This window comes from Oncorhynchus mykiss, chromosome 22 (assembly GCF_057628025.1).
Source record: "Oncorhynchus mykiss isolate SJ-2025 chromosome 22, ASM5762802v1, whole genome shotgun sequence".
Classification (NCBI taxonomy): domain Eukaryota; kingdom Metazoa; phylum Chordata; class Actinopteri; order Salmoniformes; family Salmonidae; genus Oncorhynchus; species Oncorhynchus mykiss.
This window is the reverse complement of record NC_143043.1, coordinates 24,101,594-24,126,737: the sequence shown is the minus strand read 5'-3', so window position 1 is coordinate 24,126,737 and position 25,144 is coordinate 24,101,594. Positions and strand designations below refer to the sequence as shown.

The 25,144-nt window shown below is 41.5% G+C and overlaps 1 protein-coding gene across 4 annotated transcripts in view; it reads left to right on the top strand.

Moving 5' to 3' along the window:
* LOC110501594 (nck-associated protein 5) overlaps positions 1 to 25,144 on the top strand; it is a 135,602-nt gene that overhangs the window by 66,853 nt on the left and 43,605 nt on the right. For all 4 annotated transcript variants that reach the window (XM_090215739.1, XM_021579268.3, XM_090215740.1 and 1 more), the window contains 2 exons: positions 94 to 132; positions 1,137 to 1,256. In XM_090215739.1, coding sequence (XP_090071865.1) covers positions 94 to 132; positions 1,137 to 1,256 — 159 coding nt within the window. The remainder of the gene's footprint in view (positions 1 to 93; positions 133 to 1,136; positions 1,257 to 25,144) is intronic.

Sequence of the window (25,144 nt, the reverse complement as noted above, 5' to 3'; positions counted from 1 at the left end):
GAACATTGTCTTAACTTTTCTTTGAGTGTTGTGTTTATGCAAGGTCTCTCTTTTGTTTGTCTCCTCTCTCTCTCTGCTCTCTTTTGCTTGAAGGTGGCTAATCAGGTTGTTCAAGCACTCCTCACTCAAAAGGTTTGTCTTTGTTTTGTTTGATTAAAGCATCATTAGTCAATCAAGTCTAAGGGAGGCTATAAAATAAATAATGATGGAATGCTAATAATGATAAATAGAATTAGTTGTGTTCTAGTTAGCACGTCATGTCTATTTTAACTGAAAAACCACATGCTCACTACTAGTTATTACATTGACTAGTCAGGCCATTACTACTGTTCCAGCTAGCTGATTGCCGTTGTTGCTTATAATGTAAAGCATAGCACAGAGAATTTTTAACCAACCAATTTTTAACCAATCAATTTCCGACTTGGAAGGCAATGCATGTCTTCTAAACTTCCATTGCTAGTTGCAGGTGGTTTGTTTGAATTAAGAAAAAGTTATTAAATAAAATCAAGGTTTTGCTCCATGAAGTCTATTCTATTTCCCATCTATCTCAAATCATGCTTTGCGTTCAATGACACTCACCTGTCTTGATCAATGAGAAGATTTGAAATAGGTAATATAGCGGCATACACTTCATGGAGCAAAAAAATGATTTCATTTAATAAGGTAACATTTTGTCAATTTAAAATGAACCACCTGCAAGTAGCCATGGAAGTTTAGAAGAAATGTGTTGTCTTCCAATTCAGGAATTGAGGAAGTAACATATCGCCAAGTAAGGTTGGCTGAAAATTCTCTGTGCTTTACATTACCTAGGTAAGAATTGCTATCAGCCAGCTGGAACAGTAGTATGGTATATGCTTATCAACTTTCTGCTGATGTGCCATGCTTGGGAATTAATAGTATAGGGACACTTTCTATGAGTCGTGTGTATGTAAAATATTATGAATGCATACTACCATTTTAATGTATGAAGATTGTCTTATAGGGCCCTAAGTGTTTCCGGGTTAGGTCACATGGTCAGGAAAAACTCCTAGCGCTACATAAATCATAATGGAAGGCACAATGGACATGTATAATTATAAGCCGGTTTATACAACGTTTAACCCACCTTCTTTGTGCTTGTGTGGGTGAATGTTCAGGACCTAAAAGAGGAGTGTGTGAAGCTGAGGACACGCGTGTTTGACTTGGAGCAGCAGAACCGCATACTGAACGTTCTGTTCCAGCAGAGGGTCAAAATATCCAGCAACCCTGTCTCCCAGGTAGGCTTGGCTTAGTATAGACTGGATAAAGACCAACAATAAATCTAGTTAAAGGTAAGCTATATTAGCTCTTGAGCAGGTTCATGGGATTGGTCAAAAAAATGTTTACTTCATTGGGGCATGGACTCTACAAGATGTCAAAAGCTTTCCACAGGGATGCTGGCCCGTGTTGAAAGCATTCCACAGAGATGCTGGCCAATGTTGACTCCAATGCTTCCCACATTTGTGTCAAGTTGGCTGATGTTTTTTGGATGGTGGACCATTCTTGATACACACTGGAACTGCTGAGCATGAAAAACCCAGCAGCGTTGCCGTTCTTGACGCCCTCAAACCGGTGCACTTGGCACCTACTACCATACTGTTCAAAAAGCACTTTACTCTTTTGTCTTGCCCATTCACCCCCTGAATGCCACACATACACAACCCATGTCTTAAGGCTTAAAATTCCCTATTTAACTTGTCTCTTCCCCTTCATCTACACTGATTGAAGGGGATTTTTAACAAGTGACATCAGTAAGGGATCCCAGCTTTCACCTGGAAGTGGATTTCTATGAGTACTGTAAGTCTGTCATGAAAAGAGCAGGTATTTTGTATGTTCAGTGTATAGACATTGCTTATCCTGTTGAGTGTAGGGGGCAGTATTTTGATGTTTGGATGAGAAACGTACCCAAATAAAACTGCCTATTTCTCAGGCCCGGAATCGATAATATGCATATAATTGTCAGATTAGGATAGAAAACACTCTAAAGTTTCCAAAACTGTCCAAATATTGTCTGTGAGTATAACATAACTGATATTACAAGCGAAAACCTGAGGAAAATCCAACCCTGAGGTGCTGTTTTTCCTGAAATGTCTCTGTTCCATTGCCTGCCTTCGCTCCATTTAAAGGGATATCAACCAGATTCCTTTTCCTATGGCTTCCCCATGGTGTGAACAGTCTTTAGACCTAGTTTCAGGCTTTTATTTTGAAAAATGAGTGAGAAAGATCACATCGCCTCATTGGATGGCTGGGTGCCAGCAGCGTTTTGCATGCGCAACAGTTTGGAGCAGACATTTTCTCTCTCTCTCCTATTGAAGAAGCTACAGTCCCGGTTGAAATATTATCGATTATATATTGTAAAAACAACCCGAGGAGTGGTTATAAAAAACGTTTTACATGTTTCTACGAACTTTACGGATACTATTTGGAATTTTCGTCTGCGTGGTCGGGACCGCTCGAGCCTGTGGATTTCTGAACATAACGCGCCAACCAAATGGAGGTATTTTGGATATAAAATAATCTTTATGGAACAAAAGGAACATTTATTGTGTAACTGGGAGTCTCGTGAGTGCAAACATCCGAAGATCATCAAAGGTAAGCGATTAATTTTGTTGCTTTTCTGACTTTAGTGACCAATCTACATGGCTGCTAGCTGTTTGTAATGTTTTGTCTACTGAGAGAGATGTCCTTACATAAATGCTTGATATGCTTTCGCCGAAAAGCTTTTTTGAAATCTGACACGCCAGGTGGATTAACAACAAGCTAAGCTGTGTTTTGCTATATTGCACTTGTGATTTCATGAAAATTAAATATTTTTAGTAATTTAATTTGAATTTGGCGCTCTGCAATTCAACGGATGTTGACGAAAATGATCCCGGTAACGGGATGGGTGCATCAAGAAGTTATTGAAGACAATGACTTACATACAGTACCTGTCAAGAGTTTGGACACACCTGTTCATTGTGGTTTTGATTTATATTCTACTATTTTCAACATTGTAGAATAATAGTGAAGACATCAAAACTATGAAATAACACATATGAAATCATGTAACCAAAAAAAAGTTAAACAAATCAAAATATATTCATATTTGAGATTCTTCAAAGTTGTCACCCTTTGCCTTAATGACAGCTTTGCACACTCTTTGAATTCTCTCAACCAGCTTCACCTGGAATGCTTTTCCCACATATGCTGAGCACTTGTTGACTGCTTTTCTTTCACTCTGCGGTCCAACTCATCCCAAACCATCTCAATTGGGTTGAGGTCGGGTGATTGTGGAGGCCAGGTCATCTGATGCAGCACTCCATCATTCTCCTTCTTGGTCAAATAGCCCTTACACAGCCAGGAGTTGTGTTGGGTCATTGTCCTGTTGAAAGATAAATGAAAGTCCCACTAAGCGCAACCAGATGGGATTGTGTATGGCTGCAGATTGCTATGGTAGCCATGCCGGTTAACTGTGCCTTGAATTCTAAATAAATCACAGACAGTATCACCAGCAAAGCACTCCCACACCATCACACACCACAGATTTCCACCTATCTAATGTCCATTGCTCGTGTTTCTTGGTCCAAGCAAGTCTCTTCTTATTATTGGTGTCTTTTAGTAGTGGTTTCTGTGCAGCAATTTGACCATGAAGGCCTGATCTTAAGCAGTCTCCTCTGAACAGTTGATGTTGAGATGTCTGTTACTTGAACTCTGCAAAGCAGTTATTTGGGCTGCAATCTGAGGTGGACTTAACCCTAATGAACTTGTCCTCTGCGGCAGAGGTAACTCTGGGTCTTCCTTTCCTGTGGCGGTCCTCATCAGAGACAGTTTCATCATAGCACTTGATGGTTTTTGCGGCTGCACTTGAAGAAACTTATTTTTCCACATTGACTGACCTTCATGTCTTAAAGTAATGATGGACTGTCGTTTCTCTTTGCTTATTTGAGCTGTTCTTGCCTTAACATGGACTTGATTTACCAAATAGGGCTATCTTCTGTATACCAACCCTACCTTGTCACATCAGAACTGATTGGCTCAAACACATTAAGAAGGAAATAAATTCCACAAATTAACTTTTAACAAGGCACACCTGTTAATTGAAATGCATCTCATAAAGCTGGTTGAGAGAATGACAAGAGTGTGCAAAGCTGTCATCAAGGCCAAGGATGGCTACTTTGAAGTATCTCAAATATAAAATATATTTTGATTTGTTTAACACTTCTTTTGGTAACTACATTATTCCATATGTGTTATTTCATAGTTTCGATATCTTCACTATTATTCTACAATGTAGAAAAGGGTAAAAATAAAGAAAAACCCTTGAATGAGGGGGTGTGTCCAAACTTGTGACTGTTACTATGTGTGTGTGCATGTGTGCGTGTGTGTGCATGTGTGTGTGTGTGTGTGTGTGTGTGTATACACACAGACTAATCATGTAATTTAAATGATATTTCCGAATAATAATTTAGTGTTATGACATCCAATTACAGTATCTTGTTAATTGTCTCATTTAGATATTCAAAAACAGTTGTTAATGATATTGATTTCACAATAGCTAACGGCAGATCCAAGACAGAGGAGACCAACCTTAATTTCCTTGAACAGCTAACTTTGTCATCTCAGGGTGTGGCTGCTTTCAAGACTCCTAGGAGCTACTTTGTTAATACCCCAAAGTTCGAGGTAGATCAGCCGAACTTATAGTGGTTTCACATAGGATTTATGGTATTTTGCCTATTAAAAAAATAGGCAATGTTTATATGACCCCCTTACAAACAGGCCCATTTTAACCACATTCTTGTCTGGATACACCTTTTATACCTCGCATGTGCATGCCAGTGACAAGTGGTAGTAGTGGTGTGAAGATGTGGTTGGGCGTCTATTGTTTAGGCAGGTCCTAAAAAACACAAGACTAATATAATTTATTTTCAGAACAATAGAATAGCATATTTTGAGTTTGTTACATCCAAATGAATGAAGTCAATAGTTCATTATTTTGTTCATTAAACAGACAAACACCTACCCTGACCACAGTCAACACACATATTTGTTTGTAAGAATATAATTAAATATAACAGAATAAAATGCAAATAATATATTTTTCCCACACATCTTGTGTCACGGAAAGGTGTGGAACTGCTGTCATATAAAAAAAAAGTGAAACAGAGCCCAAGGCAAGTCCATGCATTTTTTTTTTTATCCTTTCATCTCTTTCCTACCCTCACTCCTCTTTGTTAGGGAACAGGCGTAGGGTCTTACATTGAGAGTAGGCTATCTTCATCATGATACCGAATGAAAATAATAGCAATATATATTTTCAAAAGCATGTGTCTCATTCATATTTCACAACCTCTGTTGGCTTTTGGAGTCACCTTTACACAATCGAACAAAATAATAGACCTATACTTTATTTAGTCTACATTATGCAAGGGATAATCAACACGGGATATGCTTTCTATGGAAAATAGTGAACGACGTGGAAGCGGACCTACCACAGAGTTGCATTATTTTCCAGAGAACACATAGAACCCCGAGTTGATTATCCCTTTTATACCATGGCTATAATTTAACACATTTGCCACTAGAAATGTGTTAATTTGTTGGTAGAAATGTGTTCAACATCCACTGAAGTAAGTAGCAAGTTTACTAGATAGCTACAGTAGTTGCTGTGGTAACAAAACAAACAGACTTGATAGTTTAGCTAACCATGAAAATCTATTTCAACAATACCAATACTGTTTTCAATTTGACTTTTGCTTTCATAAGCATATCAAACAAAACGTGTAAAACTGAACTATAGCAATTTAATTCTACCGTGCAAATATAAGCCAATCAGAAAGGAGTATTCAATGCCATTATATAATGCATGCTAAATGTTTCTAATCAGTGATAATTGAGCAAATGAATAGATGAGCTATACCACCACTTATTTGATCAGCCAGATAATTAACCAAATATACAGAAGGAGATTCAGTGAAACAAAATCACGTTAAGATAAGTCAGAGGCTTTTAGTTGGGAGTAGGCCTAGGCTACAAAGTGACTTCGAGTGAAGAGCAAAATAATCCACTTGTTAAGCTACATAACATGCTGGCAAAATGTTCTGATTAGTGCTAATAAATTAACCAACTGGGAAAGATGATAATGATCAGCACTCAACCCAATTTAGCTAATATTTCTACGGCCAAATTGTAGCCTAACCAATATCCAGAAAAGAAAAATCTGACGATTGATTTATTAAGACGAGTCTACACACTTGTCTCAAAGCAACTCGAAACCGTGGAACACATGCAGGTAGGCTTATTGCTTAAAATGAATTATAACAATTGGATGACTTTTGGAGTTTCAGTAAGCAACAATTTGACCAATTTGACCTACTTTCGTCCAATATTTTTGTCATTCAGTTATATTTATTCCCACAGTAATTCTTTATAGATCTATCCAGTTGTGGTTAAGAAAACAGTGCAAATGGTGGGCTATTCGAAGAGATGGGTGAAGTGACACGCTTCGCAAAGTTTAGTATTACCAGGAGGATAGTAGTAACAGGCCTTGCCTAGCAACCATCAAGAGCTTAAGAGCGTAGTGAGTGCCAATTCCGCCTCAGCATTAAGGTTACATTTCACACTAAGCCGTAGGCAGAACTTTACTGCAATCATGACTAGGTTGGTTGGCGGAAATAAAAGTGGTGGCTTTCTTATTCCACATTTTGTTGTGTTACAGCCTGAATTCAAAATGTATTATATTTATATTTCCTTACCCATCTAAACACAATAACCCATAATGAAAAAGTGAAAACGTGTTTTTAGAAAATGTTGATAATTTATTGAAAATGAAATACAGAAATATCTGATTTACAACAAGTATTCACACCACTGAGTCAATACTTTGTAGAAGCACCTTTGGTAGTGATTAAGGCTGTGGGTCTTTCTGGGTAAGTCTCTAAGAGCTTTCCACACCTGGATTCCCATGATTCTTTTCAAAATTATTCAAGCTCTGTGAAATTGGTTCTTGATCATTGCTAGACAACCATTTCCAGGTCTTTCCATAGATTTTCAAGTAGATTTAAGTCAAGACTGCAACTCGGCCACTCAGGAACATTCACTGTCTTCTTGGTAAGCAACTCCAGTGTAGATTTGGCCTTGTGGCAGCCACCACTATGGTTGAAAATGTGGAGACTAGTACTCAGTAATGTGTTCTATTGGATTTGCCACAAAATTAGCACTTTGTATTCAGGACAAAAGTTAATTGCATTGCAGTATTACTTTAGTGTGTTGTTACAGACAGAATGCATGTATTGGAACATTTGTACTCTGTATAGGCTTCATTATTTTCACTTTGTCAGTTAGGTTAGTATTGTGGGGCAAAAAGTTAGTGGGATGCTAAAGTTGGCGGAAAAACATCTTGGTTTGAAAGGTGTATGAGACACTTTTAATATTTCTGTCTTGTGGGGGATTCAGCACATCTACTCCCTGTGCAGTCTTGTAGATGTTTTCACATCTACTGTACGGTGGATCATTTTATCTTTTTGCAAAGCCTTGGCCAGTTAGGAGGCTACACAGGTCCACAAGGGAGTAAAAAATCTTTGACGATTTAAATGTTGGTATTTAATTTTAAGAAAAAGGAAATGCAATAGAAGGAGAGAATTACAGATTACAATTATTATGGTCTCTGTCTTGTTCTTTTCCTTTTTTGACCTCACTGGAAATGGTCATGGTTTGAACATGAAATGTTTGATTCCCCTGTCAGTTCATTAAGTTTACTATGAGCTTAAAAGGGCAGTAAACCGTTGTCCCACATCCCTGGCCTTTTCTGTAAAGGTCAAATTCACCAACTCACTAAGGGAGCAACTGACTGCACTTCTTCCTGCCGGAGATCAGTGGTACTGAAGCAGGGAGTTGTATTGGTACAGATCCGACAGGGTAGAACCAATAGTGTACATCAGAGATGGGCAACTGGCGGTCCGTGGCTCCCCTTTTGAAGGCCCTCAGGTCAATTTACCCAAAAAACTAAACAAAAACAATTTAAAAAACAAAATAATAACAATTTTGGAACTCAGTCAGGCTTTCAACTTACTGTTGAAGGTTAGATGGTAAAATACACAATTTCAATATTTGATTTTCCATCAGCAGTTGTTCTCTTGTTATGTCAGTCAATTGGGCCGGCAGGGTAGCCTAGTGGTTAGAGAGTTGGATTAGTAACCGGAAGGTTGCAAGTTCAAATCCCCGAGCTGACAAGGTACACATCTGTCGTTCTGCCCAGGCAGTTAACAGGCAGTTAACCCACTTCCTAGGCCGTCATTGAAAATAAGAATTTGTTCTTAACTGACTTGCCTAGTTAAATAAAGGTTAAAAAAAATTGGCCATGTCAGTGAAGTCTTTTTAGACTAAGTTAGTTTAGCAGTCAGCTTTCTAAACTTGTTATCATGGTCAAATTAACAGCTGCAAACATTTCTCACCACCCTATGGCAAAATGTGTAGAATTGCAGGAAACAGCTCATTTTCCTCTCCGCCCCATGACAAAATTTGTAGAATTGCATGAAATTAGTTATAAAATGAGTTCAGATTTTGTGTGGCCCCCACCCCCATCAAAGTTGCCCATCCCTGATGTATTTCAATCATGGATCTCTGATGCTATGTACTGGCCAATGATAGGCGTTTGAAGCCACCGGTCAGCTTTTTCATTATTTTTTACTCATCTACCAATAGGTGCTCTTAATTGCGAGGCGTTGGAAAACCTCCCTGGTCTTTTGAATCTGTGTTTGAAATTCACTGCTCGACTGAGCATGTGTGGGGTACAGAGATGAGGCAGTCATTGAAAAATCATGTTAAACACTATTATTGTGAGTTAATGCAACTTATTTTGTGGCAAATATTTACTCCTGAACTTATTTAGGCTTGCAAAGGGGTTGAATACTATACTATACTATATACTATTAGTTAATTTTAGTATACTGTAAATGAATGGTATCCTTTCAGTTGATTGTACTAGCACTTCACCTGTATACTGGAAGTGTATCCTGTTGCTATGCAACTTCTTGCTAGCTTGTTAGCATAACAAATTACTAGCTAGACATCTTACAACTTCATTAAGAATGTCCATTTGAGAACGCACAATGACTATACCACTTAGCTAAACTAGCATTTCATGAATAATCAAGTCAATACACATTGGGTAGTTAGTTAGATTGCATATGGTTAATATACTGGCAAGTTCGATGTATTAGTAGCCAGCTAGGTAGCTAGCTAACAAACTGGTACATACAAGCAACTGTTATGACATGCTATGTGGTTTGTAAGGCTAGCGTAGCTAACACATTGTAATCCAACATAATATGTAACGTAACTTACGTATTTGAAAAGTAATTACTTTATTACATTGCTAAAAAATGTCTTAACATTTGTCATAATTTGTTGAAGCAATTAATGTATATCTGTTTTCGGCAGAGTTCGGCTGTACATATTCCACCATTTTCTTAAAATCTGAAAACGTTGTAAAGCTACGCCCATTTTCTGAAGAATTGCATTATTGCCCTAAAAGCACGGAAATTTTGTCCACTGCTTGTGGTGACGCAGGGTACCATACTAAACTACAAATGACCTCTAAGTATCGCAGCATAATTACAAAACTTTTACTGGAGTAAACCACTGTACTTTGTTTTTTGGCGAATGTAGTAGGACATCCGGGAGCTTTTGGCATACTAACTATATCCATACTATGACCAATAATCATACTACATACTGAATTTACTTCACAAATAGTACAGTTAGAATGAGTATTCAAATGCAGCTAATATGATATATTTAGCATTGGAATAAAGTGGTAATGGCCCACAGGAACATGTAATGTGGAGATTGCTCCCAGTTCTGACTTATTGGTTCAGCACACACCATTATCCAATATGCTGTGGGTGTACTAGACAGCCTTACTATGCCATTGAGATGCTTAGGCAATGACTTTATGCTTTTAGGCAGAATCATAACTTGAAATCTGGGCATGTAACTCACATAATGCTATTCTTCTATAGACATTAATACATGATTTTTACATACAGTATCTCGTGTCAGGGTTCGGTCCACTTGCTACCGGTGTTCATTCATTGAGGGAATTTACGGTACTTATTTGATCATGTTTAGATTCCAATAACAATCCACCTTTACTCTATCCACATGACACTGGACTGAATAAATGTCCTGTTTTCTCCGTTCAGAGTGTCAGTGATGTGATTTGATGTGTTCTGAAATCACTTAACTGGAAGAGCTCGGTGTCACCCGTCCCTCTAGAGGTTGGCTGACAGTGTTGAGTGAGTCACTCTACCCATCGGTGACATCTGCCTCACTTGAGCCTCAAGCTCATTCAGTACATACACTGAGTGTAAAAAACATGAAGAAAACCTCCCTAATATTGAGTTGCACCCCACCCTTTTGCCCCACTTATTTAACCTGTGTCCTCCTCTTCATCTACACTGATTTTAAGTGGACATCAATAAGGGACCATAGCTTTCACCTGGATTCAGCTGGTCAGTCTGTCATAGAAAGAGCAGGTGTCCATAACGTTTTGTATACTCAGACAGAGATAGACGAAGAGTGAAAGAAGGGGTTGATGAAGACAGTAGAGAAAGGAAAGAGTTGGAGTTGGAATTATGTACCTTGTGATTTACATTTTAAAAGTATTCACTGTTTTCAGTTAAATGTTAGACATTAAGTTTGTATAGAACTGTATTATATCCGAGACATATTAGATGTAGAAGCCTTTGCTCATGCATTACTACAACAGTCTCAAGGCCCTGTCTCTCTAATGTGCAACAATGAAGCCTGTGATGATCAAGACAAGGGTCCATGGCCTTAGGACTGCAATAGTGCTGGAGCAAAGTGCCCAGGTTCCATTAGAGGTTGTGATTTCTCTATACGGCTGCAGAGAGCTGAAACATCTTATTATACCTATCACTGGCAATTTCCCAAATAGCCAAAGCAGACATACACATACTAGAGATGGTGGCTATAACCATTGCCTGTTCAAACACACAAACATGAAATCAAACAGGGCCCAGAAACAAGATTAATAACATGATGGAGAGTAGAAGTATTTTGGGTGTTTCCCAAAACCTTTGTAGCTAAAGTGGTATTTCGTACATATCAACGAGCCAGATGCTCACCACACATAAAACAGCAGTGCTTAATTTAACGACTTGCGTTCCTTCAGGCACAGAAGGCTGATTGTCAAACATCTATTTTTACTATCGTTACTGTCTCATGAAGTGTGGCTGGGTTGTGGAGAGCAATGAAGATTCAAACATTTTTTTAATTGTTTATTTAACCCTCCTGTTGTGTTCCGGGTCAAAAATGACCAGTCATTAGAAATGAATGGGTGAGACTACAATTAGTGTAGAAAAATTGAGTTCAGGCACATGCCCATTCATCAGATGGACACACTTCCTCTCTCAAACCCCCACATGCATGTGTGTTTGAACACACACACACACACACACACACCCACACACACACACACACCCACACCCACACCCACACACCCAGACCCACACACCCACACCCACAGCTCTGGTATATAAAGCTTCTTTGAGGCCTTGCTCACAATTCTTTCTGTGGCAGCACAATGACCAAATGATATACTGTATGTGAGGCTCTTGATCATATCTTTGAGGAGGAGAGAGGCCAAGGAGGAGGAGGAGGAGAGGCCAGGAGGAGGAGAGGCCAGGAAACTGACAGTGAAGTAGTCTGATAAATAGCACAATATGTTTCCACTGAATATTTGTTATAGTCAAAATAATCCATGCATTATGCTTTTTTTTTCTATCTCAAAAATGAGTTTATGGCTTTCAGGCCATAAATAGCAAATAGAAACTTGTAATGTTCACAAAAAGATCTAACACAACATTATATATATGTGTATATGTATATATAATCAGATATATTGGGGCAGTCAATTTGGACCGGGTACACAGAATGAATTAACATGAAACGAACACAACAGGAGGGTTGAACTTTATTTAACTAGGCAAGTCAGTTAAGAACAAATTCTTATTTACAATGAAGGCCTACACCGGCCAAACAAGAATGACACTGGGCCAATTGTGCACCGACCTGGTTGTGATACAGCCTGGATTTGAACCAAGGTGTCTGTAGTGACGTCTCTAGCACTGAGATGCAGTGCCTTAGACCACTGCGCCACTTGGAAGCCACTTAACATACCAAGGTTTTGGGAAACTCACCCCAAGACAATAAGTCACTTTAGAAAGGTAGTCATATTGAGGCTCTGTAGAAAGGTCACATAGAGGCACACAGGAGATTAATTCCCTCAGGGTTACATTACGCTACATAGGCCAAAACCTAGCTTTATCTGTTGGCTTTCCAGGCCACCAGTGCTGGTTTCACCATCTCTCTGTCTAGTGTGAAAATGAAAGTGAACAGCAGTACAGCCTAATTATTGTGTGAGGCATGGTGCTCAGCAACCAAGAGGAAATAGGAGAGATGAAGAAGATGTAGAAGAGGGGGAGAGGGTGACTAGCTGAGGGTGGGGCAGTGGGGGTCAGGGAATGGAGAGGGAAAGAAGGTGGGCAGGGGAAACAAGAGGGACAAGAGCACTGAGGAGAATGATTACCAGAGAGCCAAGTCTACGTCCAAGAGGCTCCCAAATACTGTAGCGTCTACCCCCAAGCCATAAGACACAGGTGAGGGTAGCGTGTCACCTTAGCTAGGGTAGTGTGTGGAGGGGATATAGTGGAGGGGATATAGAGATATATTTGGAAATGTTTGCTACAAACGATTAATTGCAAAGAGAACCATGTCAATAAATCATGTTTACTTTGCCCCCATTTCAGAGTTCGTGGTCAGAATAATAGATGTTTGAGGCAAAGTGGCATCAGTAGAGAAGCATCAACAATTTCTCCAAGACTTGTCTATACTGTACATGTGTGACACAAACACAGATATTGTTTAACTTTCTTGTGGCATTTTTTACGCAATCTTCAATGTTCTGAGGGCTTTGAAGCATAATTATTCTCCAAACAAGTTTCCAGAAAGTCTTCAATATGCCATTTTTTTGTAGTGTATGTCCTCCACATGCAAAGAGTGTACGTTTTACCAATGAGAACTCCTGACATACGTTGCTTGATTGTAAATGCACATATACAGTGGGGTCCAAATGATTGAGACCCTTGAAAAAGATGAGCAAATATGACTGTATAAAATAAATAATTAAAATACTAAGCTATATTGTATGAAAAAAATTATATCATTTTATACCAATACAATTTCTCGGAGAAGCTAAAAGGTAGGGGTTTCAATACCTTTCAACATCTCACCTTGTGATGATAATGGCACTGAGCCTTTTTCTAAAATGTTTTATGAGTTGGAGAACACACAACATTCTGTATAGACCATTCTTCCATAGAGAATCCTTCCAGATCCTTGATATCCTTAGTCTACTCTTATGGACTGCCCTCTTCAATTCAAACTACAGGTTTTTAATGGGTTTCAAGTCTGCAGACTGAGATGGCCATTGCAAAATGTACATTTTGGAGCCAATTATACATTTTGTTAGGATGGGGGAGGGTGATGTGTGCTTGGGGTTATTGTCCTGCTGGTAGATCCACTTGTGGCCAAGTTTCGTAACTACTAGGTTTTTGGCTAAAATGTCCTGGTACTGGGTAAAAATAATGATGCCGTTGACCTTAACAAGGGCCCCAGGACAAGTGGAAGCAAAATAGCCCCATGACATCAAAGATCCACCGGCCCAGACGGAATCTCTAGCCTCATCCTCAGAGCATGCGTAGGCCAGCTGGCTGGTGTGTTTACATATTCAATCTTTCCCTATCCCAGTCTGTTGTCGCCACGTTTCAAGATGGCCACCATTGTTAATGTACCCAAGAATGCAAAGGTAACTGAACTAAATGACTCACTTCTGTCATCATGAAGTGCCTTGAGAGTCTGGTCAAGGATCATATCACCTCCACCTTACCTGCCACCCTAAACCCACTTCAATTTGCTTACTGCCCCAATAAGTCCACAGACGATGCAATCGCCATCACACTGCACACTGCCCTGTCCCATCTGGACAAGAAGAACACCTATGTAAGAATGCTGTTCATCGACTACAGCTCAGCATTCCACACCAAAGTACCCTCCAAGCTCATCATTAAGCTTGAGGCCCTGGGTATCAACCCTTGCCCTGTGCAATTGGGTTCTGGACTTCCTGACGGGCTGCCCCCAGGTGGTGAAGGTAGGAAACAACATCTCCACTTCGCTGATCCTCAACACTGGGGCCCCACAAGGTTGCATGCTCACCCATGACTAAGTGGCCATGCACGCCTCCAATTCCATCATGAAGTTTGCAGACGACACAACAGTAATAGGCTTGATTACCAACAACGACGAGACAGCCTACAGGGAGGAGGTGAGGGCTCTCAGAGTGTGGTGTCAGGAAAATAACTTCTCACTCAACGTCAACAAAACAAAGGAGATGATCGTTTACTTCAGAAAACAGCAGATGGAGCTCCCTCCTATCCACATCGACTGGAGAGCAGTGGAGAAGGTGGAACGGTGTAAGTTCCTCGGCGTACACATCACGCACAAACTGAAATGGTCCACCCATGCAGACAGTGTGGTGAAGGTGGCGCACCAGCACCTCTTCAACCTCAGGAGGCTGAAGAAATGTGGCTTGTCACCTAAAACCCTCAAACTTTTACAGATGTATAATTGAGAGTATCCTGTTGGGCTGTATCACCGCCTGGTACGGTAACTGCACCACCCACAACTGCAGGGCTCTCCAGAGGGTGGTGCGATCTGTACAACGCATCACCGGGGACAAACTACTTGCCCTCCAGGACACCTACAGCACCCGATGTCACAGGAAGGCCAAAAAGGTCATCAAGGACAACAACCACCCGAGGCCCTACCTGTTTACCCCACTACCATCCAGAAGGCGAGGTCAGTACAGGTGCATCCAAGTTGGGACCAAGAGACAGAAGTTGTTTTTCAATCTCAAGGCTACTGTTAAACAGTCATCACTAGCACAGAGAGGCTGCTGCCTTACATACAGACTTGAAGAATCATTGGCCACTTTAATAAATGGAACACTAGTCACTTTAATAATGCCACTTTATTAATTTTTACATATCTTGCATTACTCATCTCATATGTACAGTGCCTTGCGAAAGTATTCGGCCCCCTTGAACTTTGCGAACTTTTGCCACATTTCAGGCTTCAAACATAAAGATATAAAACTATATTTTTTTGTGAAGAATCAACAACAAGTGGGACACAATCATGAAGTGGAACGACATTTATTGGATATTTCAAACTTTTTTAACAAATCAAAAACTGAAAAATTGGGCGTGCAAAATTATTCAGCCCCTTTACTTTCAGTGCAGCAAACTCTCTCCAGAAGTTCAGTGAGGATCTCTGAATGATCCAATGTTGACCTAAATGACTAATGATGATAAATACAATCCACCTGTGTGTAATCAAGTCTCCGTATAAATGCACCTGCACTGTGATAGTCTCAGAGGTCCGTTAAAAGCGCAGAGAGCATCATGAAGAACAAGGAACACACCAGGCAGGTCCGAGATACTGTTGTGAAGAAGTTTAAAGCCGGATTTGGATACAAAAAGATTTCCCAAGCTTTAAACATCCCAAGGAGCATTGTGCAAGCGATAATATTGAAATGGAAGGAGTATCAGACCACTGCAAATCTACCAAGACCTGGCCGTCCCTCTAAACTTTCAGCTCATACAAGGAGAAGACTGATCAGAGATGCAGCCAAGAGGCCCATGATCACTCTGGATGAACTGCAGAGATCTACAGCTGAGGTGGGAGACTCTGTCCATAGGACAACAATCAGTCGTATATTGCACAAATCTGGCCTTTATGGAAGAGTGGCAAGAAGAAAGCCATTTCTTAAAGATATCCATAAAAAGTGTTGTTTAAAGTTTGCCACAAGCCACCTGGGAGACACACCAAACATGTGGAAGAAGGTGCACTGGTCAGATGAAACCAAAATTGATCTTTTTGGCAACAATGCAAAATGTTATGTTTGGCGTAAAAGCAACACAGCTGAACACACCATCCCCACTGTCAAACATGGTGGTGGCAGCATCATGGTTTGGGCCTGCTTTTCTTCAGCAGGGACAGGGAAGATGGTTAAAATTGATGGGAAGATGGATGGAGCCAAATACAGGACCATTCTGGAAGAAAACCTGATGGAGTCTGCAAAAGACCTGAGACTGGGACGGAGATTTGTCTTCCAACAAGACAATGATCCAAAACATAAAGCAAAATCTACAATGGAATGGTTCAAAAATAAACATATCCAGGTGTTAGAATGGCCAAGTCAAAGTCCAGACCTGAATCCAATCGAGAATCTGTGGAAAGAACTGAAAACTGCTGTTCACAAATGCTCTCCATCCAACCTCACTGAGCTCGAGCTGTTTTGCAAGGAGGAATGGGAAAAAATGTCACTCTCTCGATGTGCAAAACTGATAGAGACATACCCCAAGCGACTTACAGCTGTAATCGCAGCAAAAGGTGGCGCTACAAAGTATTAACTTAAGGGGGCTGAATAATTTTTCAGTTTTTGATTTGTTAAAAAAGTTTGAAATATCCAATAAATGTCGTTCCACTTCATGATTGTGTCCCACTTGTTGTTGATTCTTCACAAAAAAATACAGTTTTATATCTTTATGTTTGAATCCTGAAATGTGGCAAAAGGTCGCAAAGTTCAAGGGGGCCGAATACTTTCGCAAGGCACTGTATATACTGTATTCTATATTATTTATTGCATCTTAGCCTATGCCGCTCTGTCATTGTTCATTCATATATTTTTCTGTGTCTATTGGGAATCGAACCCACCACCCTGGCGTTGCAAGTGCTCTATGCTTTACAAACTGAGACACACGATACCACAGTATTAAGACATTTTAGCTAAAAACCTAGTGGCCTCTGCTAGTAGGCTGAAACTTGTCCACAAGTGAATCTTCCAGCAAGACAATATCTCCAAGCACACATCAACATCCACAAAGAAATGGTTAATTGGCCACAGAATCTACATTTTACAATGGACAGCTCAGTCTCCAGACTTGAAACCCAATGAAGAGCTGTGGTTTGGGAATTGAAGAGGGCAATTCATAAGCACAGACAAAGGATATCAAGGATCTGGAAGGATTGCTCCCAATGTGTTCTCCAACTCATAAAACATTTTAGAAAATGGCTGTGCTGTTATCCTCGCATGGCGAGGTATTGAAAACTATTGAAAACAAACATTTTGACCCCTACCTTTTTGAGAAAAAAGTATTACATCTTAAACAAAATCTCTTTCTCTGAGCAATATAATTTCCCTATTTTTTGGCAAATAGAATATAGCTCACTATTTAAATTATTTAATTCATACAGATATATTTGATAATCTTTATCAATGGTGTCCATAATTCTGGGCCCCACTGTTTGTGTCAATGCAGGAAGTAAACTGAAATTCTCAAACTGATAAGTAGAAGATTAATGTTTTAATTTTGAATTCGCATCACTTCCTGAATTGACTGCTTTCATTTCGAATGGAATGAAAGTTTAAATGAGTCAGCCTTATAGGGTTTCACTATACGATTAAACTGACATTTTGCAATTACATTAATCACAGCACAAATTACAGCACACATTCAAATATGTGTAATCCTCCGATGTCCTTCAACATTGGAATCCGACTTCTGTCAATTCTTTACAAGAATGAGGTAATGTCAACCAATGTTAACTCAGCTCTTAGAGGGGCATAGAGTAAGCAGGCTAATGATCTGCTCAGATTGACATTTGATTGTTACTGAGTAGGGTTGCAAAATTCCAGGAACTTTCAATAAATTCCCTGGTTTTCCCAAAATCCCGGTTGGAGGACTCCCAATATCATGATCGAATAAACAGGAAATCTGGAATCTTTCCACTCTCAATGTATGTTCACTAAAATACCTGCTTCATCCGTCAAGACAATGTTCTAAGTCCCTAATTATATAAAAGCCCAGGGCATGCTTGAATATTCCATCTCCCTCCATATAAAGTCATTTAATAAGCAATGTTGCACAGAAATCAGTCTGATCGAAATCTGTAGTAATTACTGTCCGCGCTGCAGAGTTTGTCCAGTTTTCTTCAAAAGGCTATATCAATAACACATTACATTGCTTATACAGAGGATGGACCACTATTTGAGGAATGTGCAAAAGGAAAGACATTTAAATTGTCCAGGTCAGTGGTTCCCAACCTTTTTCAGTTACTGGACCACAAACTGACTTTTGCTCTGCCTGGAATACCCCTATAGTACCCCTTGTGAATTTTACCAGTAGGCCTATGGTCTCATGAGTCTTTTCAAGTACCCCCTGGGGATAAGCCAAGTACCCCCAGGGGTCCTAGTAAGCCCTGGTTGGGAATCAATGGTCTAGGTTAAGGTCCAGGGCACTAATGTTTTTGTGCCAACTCCAAAGTGTTGTAGCCTTTAGGTTAAAAAAAAGTATTGTGCAATGAAGGCCAATCTTTCATGGCTAAAGCAATTGTTGTGTTACATTCAATTGTTCTGTAGTTCCTCCAAATTGTAATTGTGTCACTTTCAAAAGTAATCTCAGTAGCAAAAAAAACACAAACATTTGAGTTATTGTACAGTAAACTTCCCTTAAAGTCCTTGAGATAATGAAAGGAGGAACAATTCTCCCAGCACTGGCACTGAAGTCACCCTTGAATCGTAGTTGCTGCTGTAAATTCAATGTTTTTATCTGACTTTATCAGTGATGTAAAATCTCTGAGAAACTCTTGGAGTTGCCAACGGCAATTAGCTCCCAGATTAGTCCGCTGGAACGTGCTTTGGTTTGGCATTCTGCCGCAGCGCATGGGAAATAAAGAATAGAGCGGATCATCAAATACTAGGTGAATATCAATGAATGGACCAAATTGACCTCGTCCCCAGCTCCCTGATGCAATTATTTACTATTCACATCAATTATTGCTAACAGACGACACTAATGATTTTGAGCGAAAGTTGGCGATGGCTGCCCTTCTAGAGATCAATGCTACTTAAAGAGGAGTCACAGCGCACACAACACTTGCCATCTTTCAGGGTGTTTCTATCTGGATTTGACCCAGAACCGCATTGAGCAATTATAGCACGCTTTTGACGCAGCATCTTTAAGTCATTTATGTGTGTGTGTGTGTGTGTGTGTGTGTGTGTGTGTGTGTGTGTGTGTGTGTGTGTGTGTAACAGTACTCGTCTTGCGTTGTGTACAATCAGTCATCGACACGGAACTCCAACATGTAGCACCAGTCATGTAGCTTTATTCTGATAAGAACGACACAAAATTGCACGTCATGCAATGCACGTCTCACCATCCAACTCTGCACTCACGCACGCTGGTTTGGTGCTTGTTCACTGGGACAGTTACCAAAATAATACAATTACAATATAATATATTTAACAATGTACCTGATAAGAACGACACAAAATTGCACGTCATGCAATGCACATCTCACCATCCAACTCTGCACTCACGCACTGTACAAAATATATGAACCCCCCCACCAGACACAGTAAGTTGCTAGCTAATACTGGCGGGAATTCTCTACAACAAAATGCACAACAAATATTCTCCAAAAACCGCTGCATCTTATCGAATAACATTTACAAACAATTTGATATAAATTGTACATTTAAATTATCACTTGAGAGTATAAAAATCACTTTTGATGTACAGTGCTTTGCAACCAACAACTTACCGCTGGTTTGGTGCTTGTTCACTGGGACGATTCTAACTGGAACATCCCCCCTCGTAAGCAAGCTACGCAAACCAGCCAATAAGATGCCATGTTGAGTAGGTGAAGACAAAACAAACTCAAACCTAAAACCCATTGGCTTAACAATAACGTGGCAAGTGGAATCACCAATATAACTCTGTTACACTCCCCCCTACTGAATTCCACTTGCCAAGAAAAATAACAAAATACAAAACGGCACTGTGCAAACATACCAGATACAGAGACACTCAACATATGTACAGAATAATCCAGAGAAAAAAAAAATATATATACTACCTAATAGAGAGAACAAAAAGGTAAAGCTGTGTATATCAAGGATGCAGACCCTGCTTTAAATCAGTCACTAAATATTCCAGTCATTAGACTATTCTCCTTGAGAATTAGAGTGAAAAGCAGTTGATCAAACCCCTTAGCCCTCATAGGTAAACATGCCTGTCACATGTTAAGTACACTCAGTGACTTTAAAACATCCAAGTAATAAAATAAACCACCATAAGAGACTATCATATCCGTCACATTACCATCCTGCAACCTCTAATCATGTTCACAATGATGTAAAAGCAAAACAAATAACAGATGTCAATACCATTGACCCTCTATTCACATATTAACCTTCAAGAGCTAACTTTCTGCTGATTCATAATCTCAATCAGTCTTGACACTGGTTTAAATAGCCTTCCTGCCCTTGACCTAATATGACCCCGACTACCTTCAACTGCATAAGGGGTAACAGTGTTGTGTACTGTTGCAATAGTGTGTCCGTCAACACAATCAGTACGTAACTGATCAGGTAAGGAATGGTCCGTGTTTGGTAGGTCAGTACGGATATCGTAAGCAGACTGGTCAATTAGCTCACTCACTACACTGTTACAGTCTCGGTCAGATTCTTGAAGACTCTCTGATCGAGGCAGACCTTCCAGCTGCAGTATATCATCCACGGAATCCAAAGGTGAAATATCCTGAGCATCCAAGGATCGCACATCACCCTCCAGGCTTGTGTCACCTGTTCCTTCAGAAGACAACTCTGACACCCACACTCTGGTTCTGTACTCAGCACCATCATCCACTGCAGTGTCCATGGCAGCTGAGACCACAAGGCTGTCATTCATGTCCTCAGACATGTCTGTTCTCTCCTCAACAGCAGCATGGGGAAGAGGAAGAAAGTTGACTGGCATTATCAGGTTGCGATGTACCGTCTTCTCCCGTCCAGTGGAGCTGTTCTGAATCTTAAAAGTGTGACTGACAGCATTCAATCCAGTGACAAGGTAGACAGTATCCTCCCAACGGTCAGCGAGCTTCCGCTTTCCCCGCTCCCCCTTGTTAGCCAGCAATACTCGATCCCCAATCTCCACTGGTGCTCCTCTGACTCTTCTGTCATAAAGGTCAGCATGCCTCTTCAACTGCTTCGCTGCAGATGCCTGTGCTGCATTCATGGCTTCTTTCAGATCTCTCCTCAAAGACTGAACAAACTGGTCATAGTCGACAACTTCTGGGTTCTCTATGACAGAGCCAAAGACTATGTCAACAGGCAGTCTTGGCGTCCTCCCAAACATTAGCAGGAAAGGGGCAAAGCCTGTGGTCTCGTGGATTGTACAATTGTATGCAAACGTAAGGGACTTCAGCGCCTGAGGCCATCTGTGCTTTGCTCTCGTTGGCAGGGCCCGGATCATATTTCCCAAAGTCCTATTCATCCTTTCGCAGGACCCGTTCCCCATCGGATGGTATGGCGTGGTGTGAGACTTCTGAACGCCTGCAACACTCAACAGTTCGGCTATTAAAGCGCTCTCAAAGTTGGCTCCCTGGTCTGAGTGTATACGACGAGGCATCCCGTAGACACAGAAATAGTTGTTCCACAACTGATGAGCTACTGACTTAGCAGACTGGTTCGGACACAAGAAGGCATGAGCCAATTTGGTAAAGTGGTCAGTAACAACGAGCACATCCAAGGATTTGTTTGAAGAATCTTCTGCAGACCAGAAGTCTATGCACACTAGTTCAAGAGGCTCAGTTGTTATTATGCTCTCAAGAGGAGCTCTTGCTTCCGGATCAGGAGTCTTGCTCACCACGCATCTCCTGCAGCACTTCACATAAGCTTTTACCTCCCTCTCCAGGCCATGCCAGAAGAACCTCTGTCTTGTCAGGTAGACTGTTCTCTGTTGGCCCTGGTGGCCAGCTTCATCATGGACACCCTTCAACACCATTGCTTTCATGGAGGCTGGAACCACATACAGATACATTTTCCTCTTTGTAACCACATTCTTCGAAACACGATACAGTACACCCATCTTCATGGTCAACTTGTCCCAACTTCTGAGAAGACACAAAACCTCAACACTCTCATGGGCACGCTCTCTCCGGGATGGTCTTCTCCCCCTCTCCACAAAGAAGATGACTTTGCTGATCACGTTGTCATCACGCTGCTTACTCATCAGTAAGTCGTGTGGCAGAACATCGACATCGGTCTGCTCTGATGGCATAACAGCCTGTGGGAGCTGTGGCAACAGCAGTGCATGTGAGCCCACTTCACCCACCCAGCACCTGTGTGAATGAAGAACAGCTGCAACTTCATGTCTTGATAAAGCACCAGATGGGGGGTCAACAGTAGCCTGACAGCTAATGACCACTTCGTTGGAGTCAGAGGCTTTGTCAAAGGGGTGGCTGGACCAGCGAAACACATCTTGCACTCTGTCTGTGCGCACAGCGTCGGCTTCAGCTAGTAAGGTCTCGTACGGAACCCTTGTCAGGCGATGGAGTGCACTGGGTCGTACGAAGGGCTCTCTGCTCAAAGCATCTGCAACAACATTTATTTTTCCAGGGATGTACTTGATGTCAAACTCGTACGGTGCCAGCTTGGCGACCCATCTCTGTTCACAAGCATCAAGCTTTGCTTTGGTCAGAATGTATGTCAAGGGATTATTATCCGTCCATACCGTGAACTGCTGTCCCCGTAGCCAATGGTGGAACTTGTCACAGATAGCCCATTTCATGGCAAAGAACTCGAGCCTGTGCGCAGGATACCTCGACTGTGCATAACTGAGGGACTTGCTCGCGAAGGCTATAGGTCTCGCTGTAGTTCCCGGTTCCTGCACCTGAGATAGCACAGCACCTAAGCCATTACTGGATGCATCCACCGAGAGTAGAAAGGGTTTTTCGAAGTTGGGGTGGGCCAACAAAACCTGGTCCAGTAAGGCTTGCTTTAGCTGGAATAAGGCCTGTCTGCATTCTGTTGTCCAGTCGGCAGCCGTCAACTTCCTGACAGGTGAGCTTCGCTTCTTTTTCCAGCGTGGAGCCTTGTGTCCAGTAGTCAATCCAAAGAGAGGCTTTGCAATGGTCGAGCAACCTTCAATGAACTGTTGATAATACACCACCATCCCAAGGAATGACCTCAATTTCTTCTGAGATGGAATGTCAGTGCCATCTTTCATCAGATCGGCTTCTGTTACTCCTGTAATGGCCCTCACCTTCTCAGGGTCTGTAGCTACACCATCCGCACTAATGATATGCCCCAGAAACTTCACAGACCTCTGCAGAAAGTTACATTTTTTTGGCGCCAACTTCAGGTTGTGAGCCTTGAGACGCTCAAAAACCATTTCCAGGCGCTGTATAGCCAGATCTTCAGTGGGCGCATAGACCAAGACATCGTCAAGGTAACACAGCAGGCTAAGAAAGTTCTGATCCCCAAAGATGTTTAGCATCATCCTCATAAAGGTTGCCGGACTATTACATAACCCCTGTGGCATTCGATTGTATTCGTACAATCCAAATGGCGACGTAAAAGCTGTGAATCTCCGGTCATCCTCATGCACTTCCACATTGTAGTAGCCAGAGGTAAGGTCCATTGTCGAGAAAAAGGCATTTCCACCTAACGCAGCCAGCGCGTCAGCCTGGTGAGGGAGTGGGTGGGCGTCTTTGATGGTGCGAGCATTGAGCAAACGAAAATCAGTACAGAGTCTCAGGTCTCCAGACTTCTTCCATACAAGGACAAGGGGAGAGGCGAACTCACTACTAGACTTCCTTATGATATCACGTTCTTCCATCTCATTCAATGCTTGTTTGAGCTTCTCATAATTATTTGGTGAAAGGCGTCGGTAGGGCATCCGAAAGGGTTTCTCATCACTCAGTTGAATGCGGTGAAGACATCCGGAAGCTTTTCCACAATCCAACTTGGAAAAAAAAAAATAGACTGGTACTCAGCTATGAGCTGGATGAGTTTCTTCTTACCAGCAGGAGACGCTTGACAGGAGGAGACATCAATATCAGTCAAACCTAAGTCACGTAAGACCTCAGGATCGCTTGAACTGTCCGGTCCGTCAGTATCGTGAAGTTGGCTGGAACCGTCAGTCAGTGTCAAGTCATCTTGGCAGTCAGTGAGTATATCAGCCGTTCTCTGCACTTGCTGCTGGAAAGCTGCTGATGAATCATCCTTCACACACGAACAGTCAAAGTCCTCTAGAGCCATGCAAGGAAAGACATCGGCTAGAGTGGCGTTTCGTCTCAATGTCACTGTCTTCTGAGAAGGGTTAATCACTCTAACAGGGAGCCACCCATCCCCCCGCAATAGAGCTACTGTCCTCCCTACGAGTATTGACCTTGGTGTTGACCTTGAACTGCTGGGCTCAATGACAACAGCACTGCCAGCTGATAGATTCTGAGTGTTTCGTAGTCTGCCCCAGACTAAGTGCTCCTGCATAGGCTCTAGAGTCACAGCCCCTTTTACTCTCACAGTTCCAACTTTGTCAGGTACTTCACTGTCTCTCCATCTCTCCACATTAGCCATCATATCGATTAGCTTGCTCTCCTCACCCCCGTCACACACAGGAGTATAAACCCTCTTCCAGAGATCTCCATCCGTCTTCAGGTGGCGAATCAAGTGCTTTAGGAGATTGCTGCCCAAGATGAGGTCATCACTCTGGCCTTCCACCACCAGTGTAGGCACAGCAACTCTACATCCGTACACCTCCATCTCCAGCTCACATACTCCCAAAGGCCTCGTCTTCAACCCACCACAACCAACCAAGACTACCTCTGTAGGACTCAATGATGGACTTTTCAACACTCCTGCATGCAACAGTTCAGGTAAGACCCTAGAGCTCAAGGTACAAGCCATGGATCCACTGTCAAGCATAGCTCTCACTTCTACTTCTCCTCCTATTAACACCTTGGCATAGAATAAATCATCATACGGGGTAAGTCTCTGTGTGTTCTGCATTATGATACTCTTCTCAGTTTCCATTTCGTCACAAACACTTTTATATACAGACTCCAAATCAACAGCTCTCACTGATGGGGACTCTACAAAAGGCCCAACACTCTCCCCTTCTACATGCAGGCCTACTAGTTTTCCGGAAGCTGAGCAGTG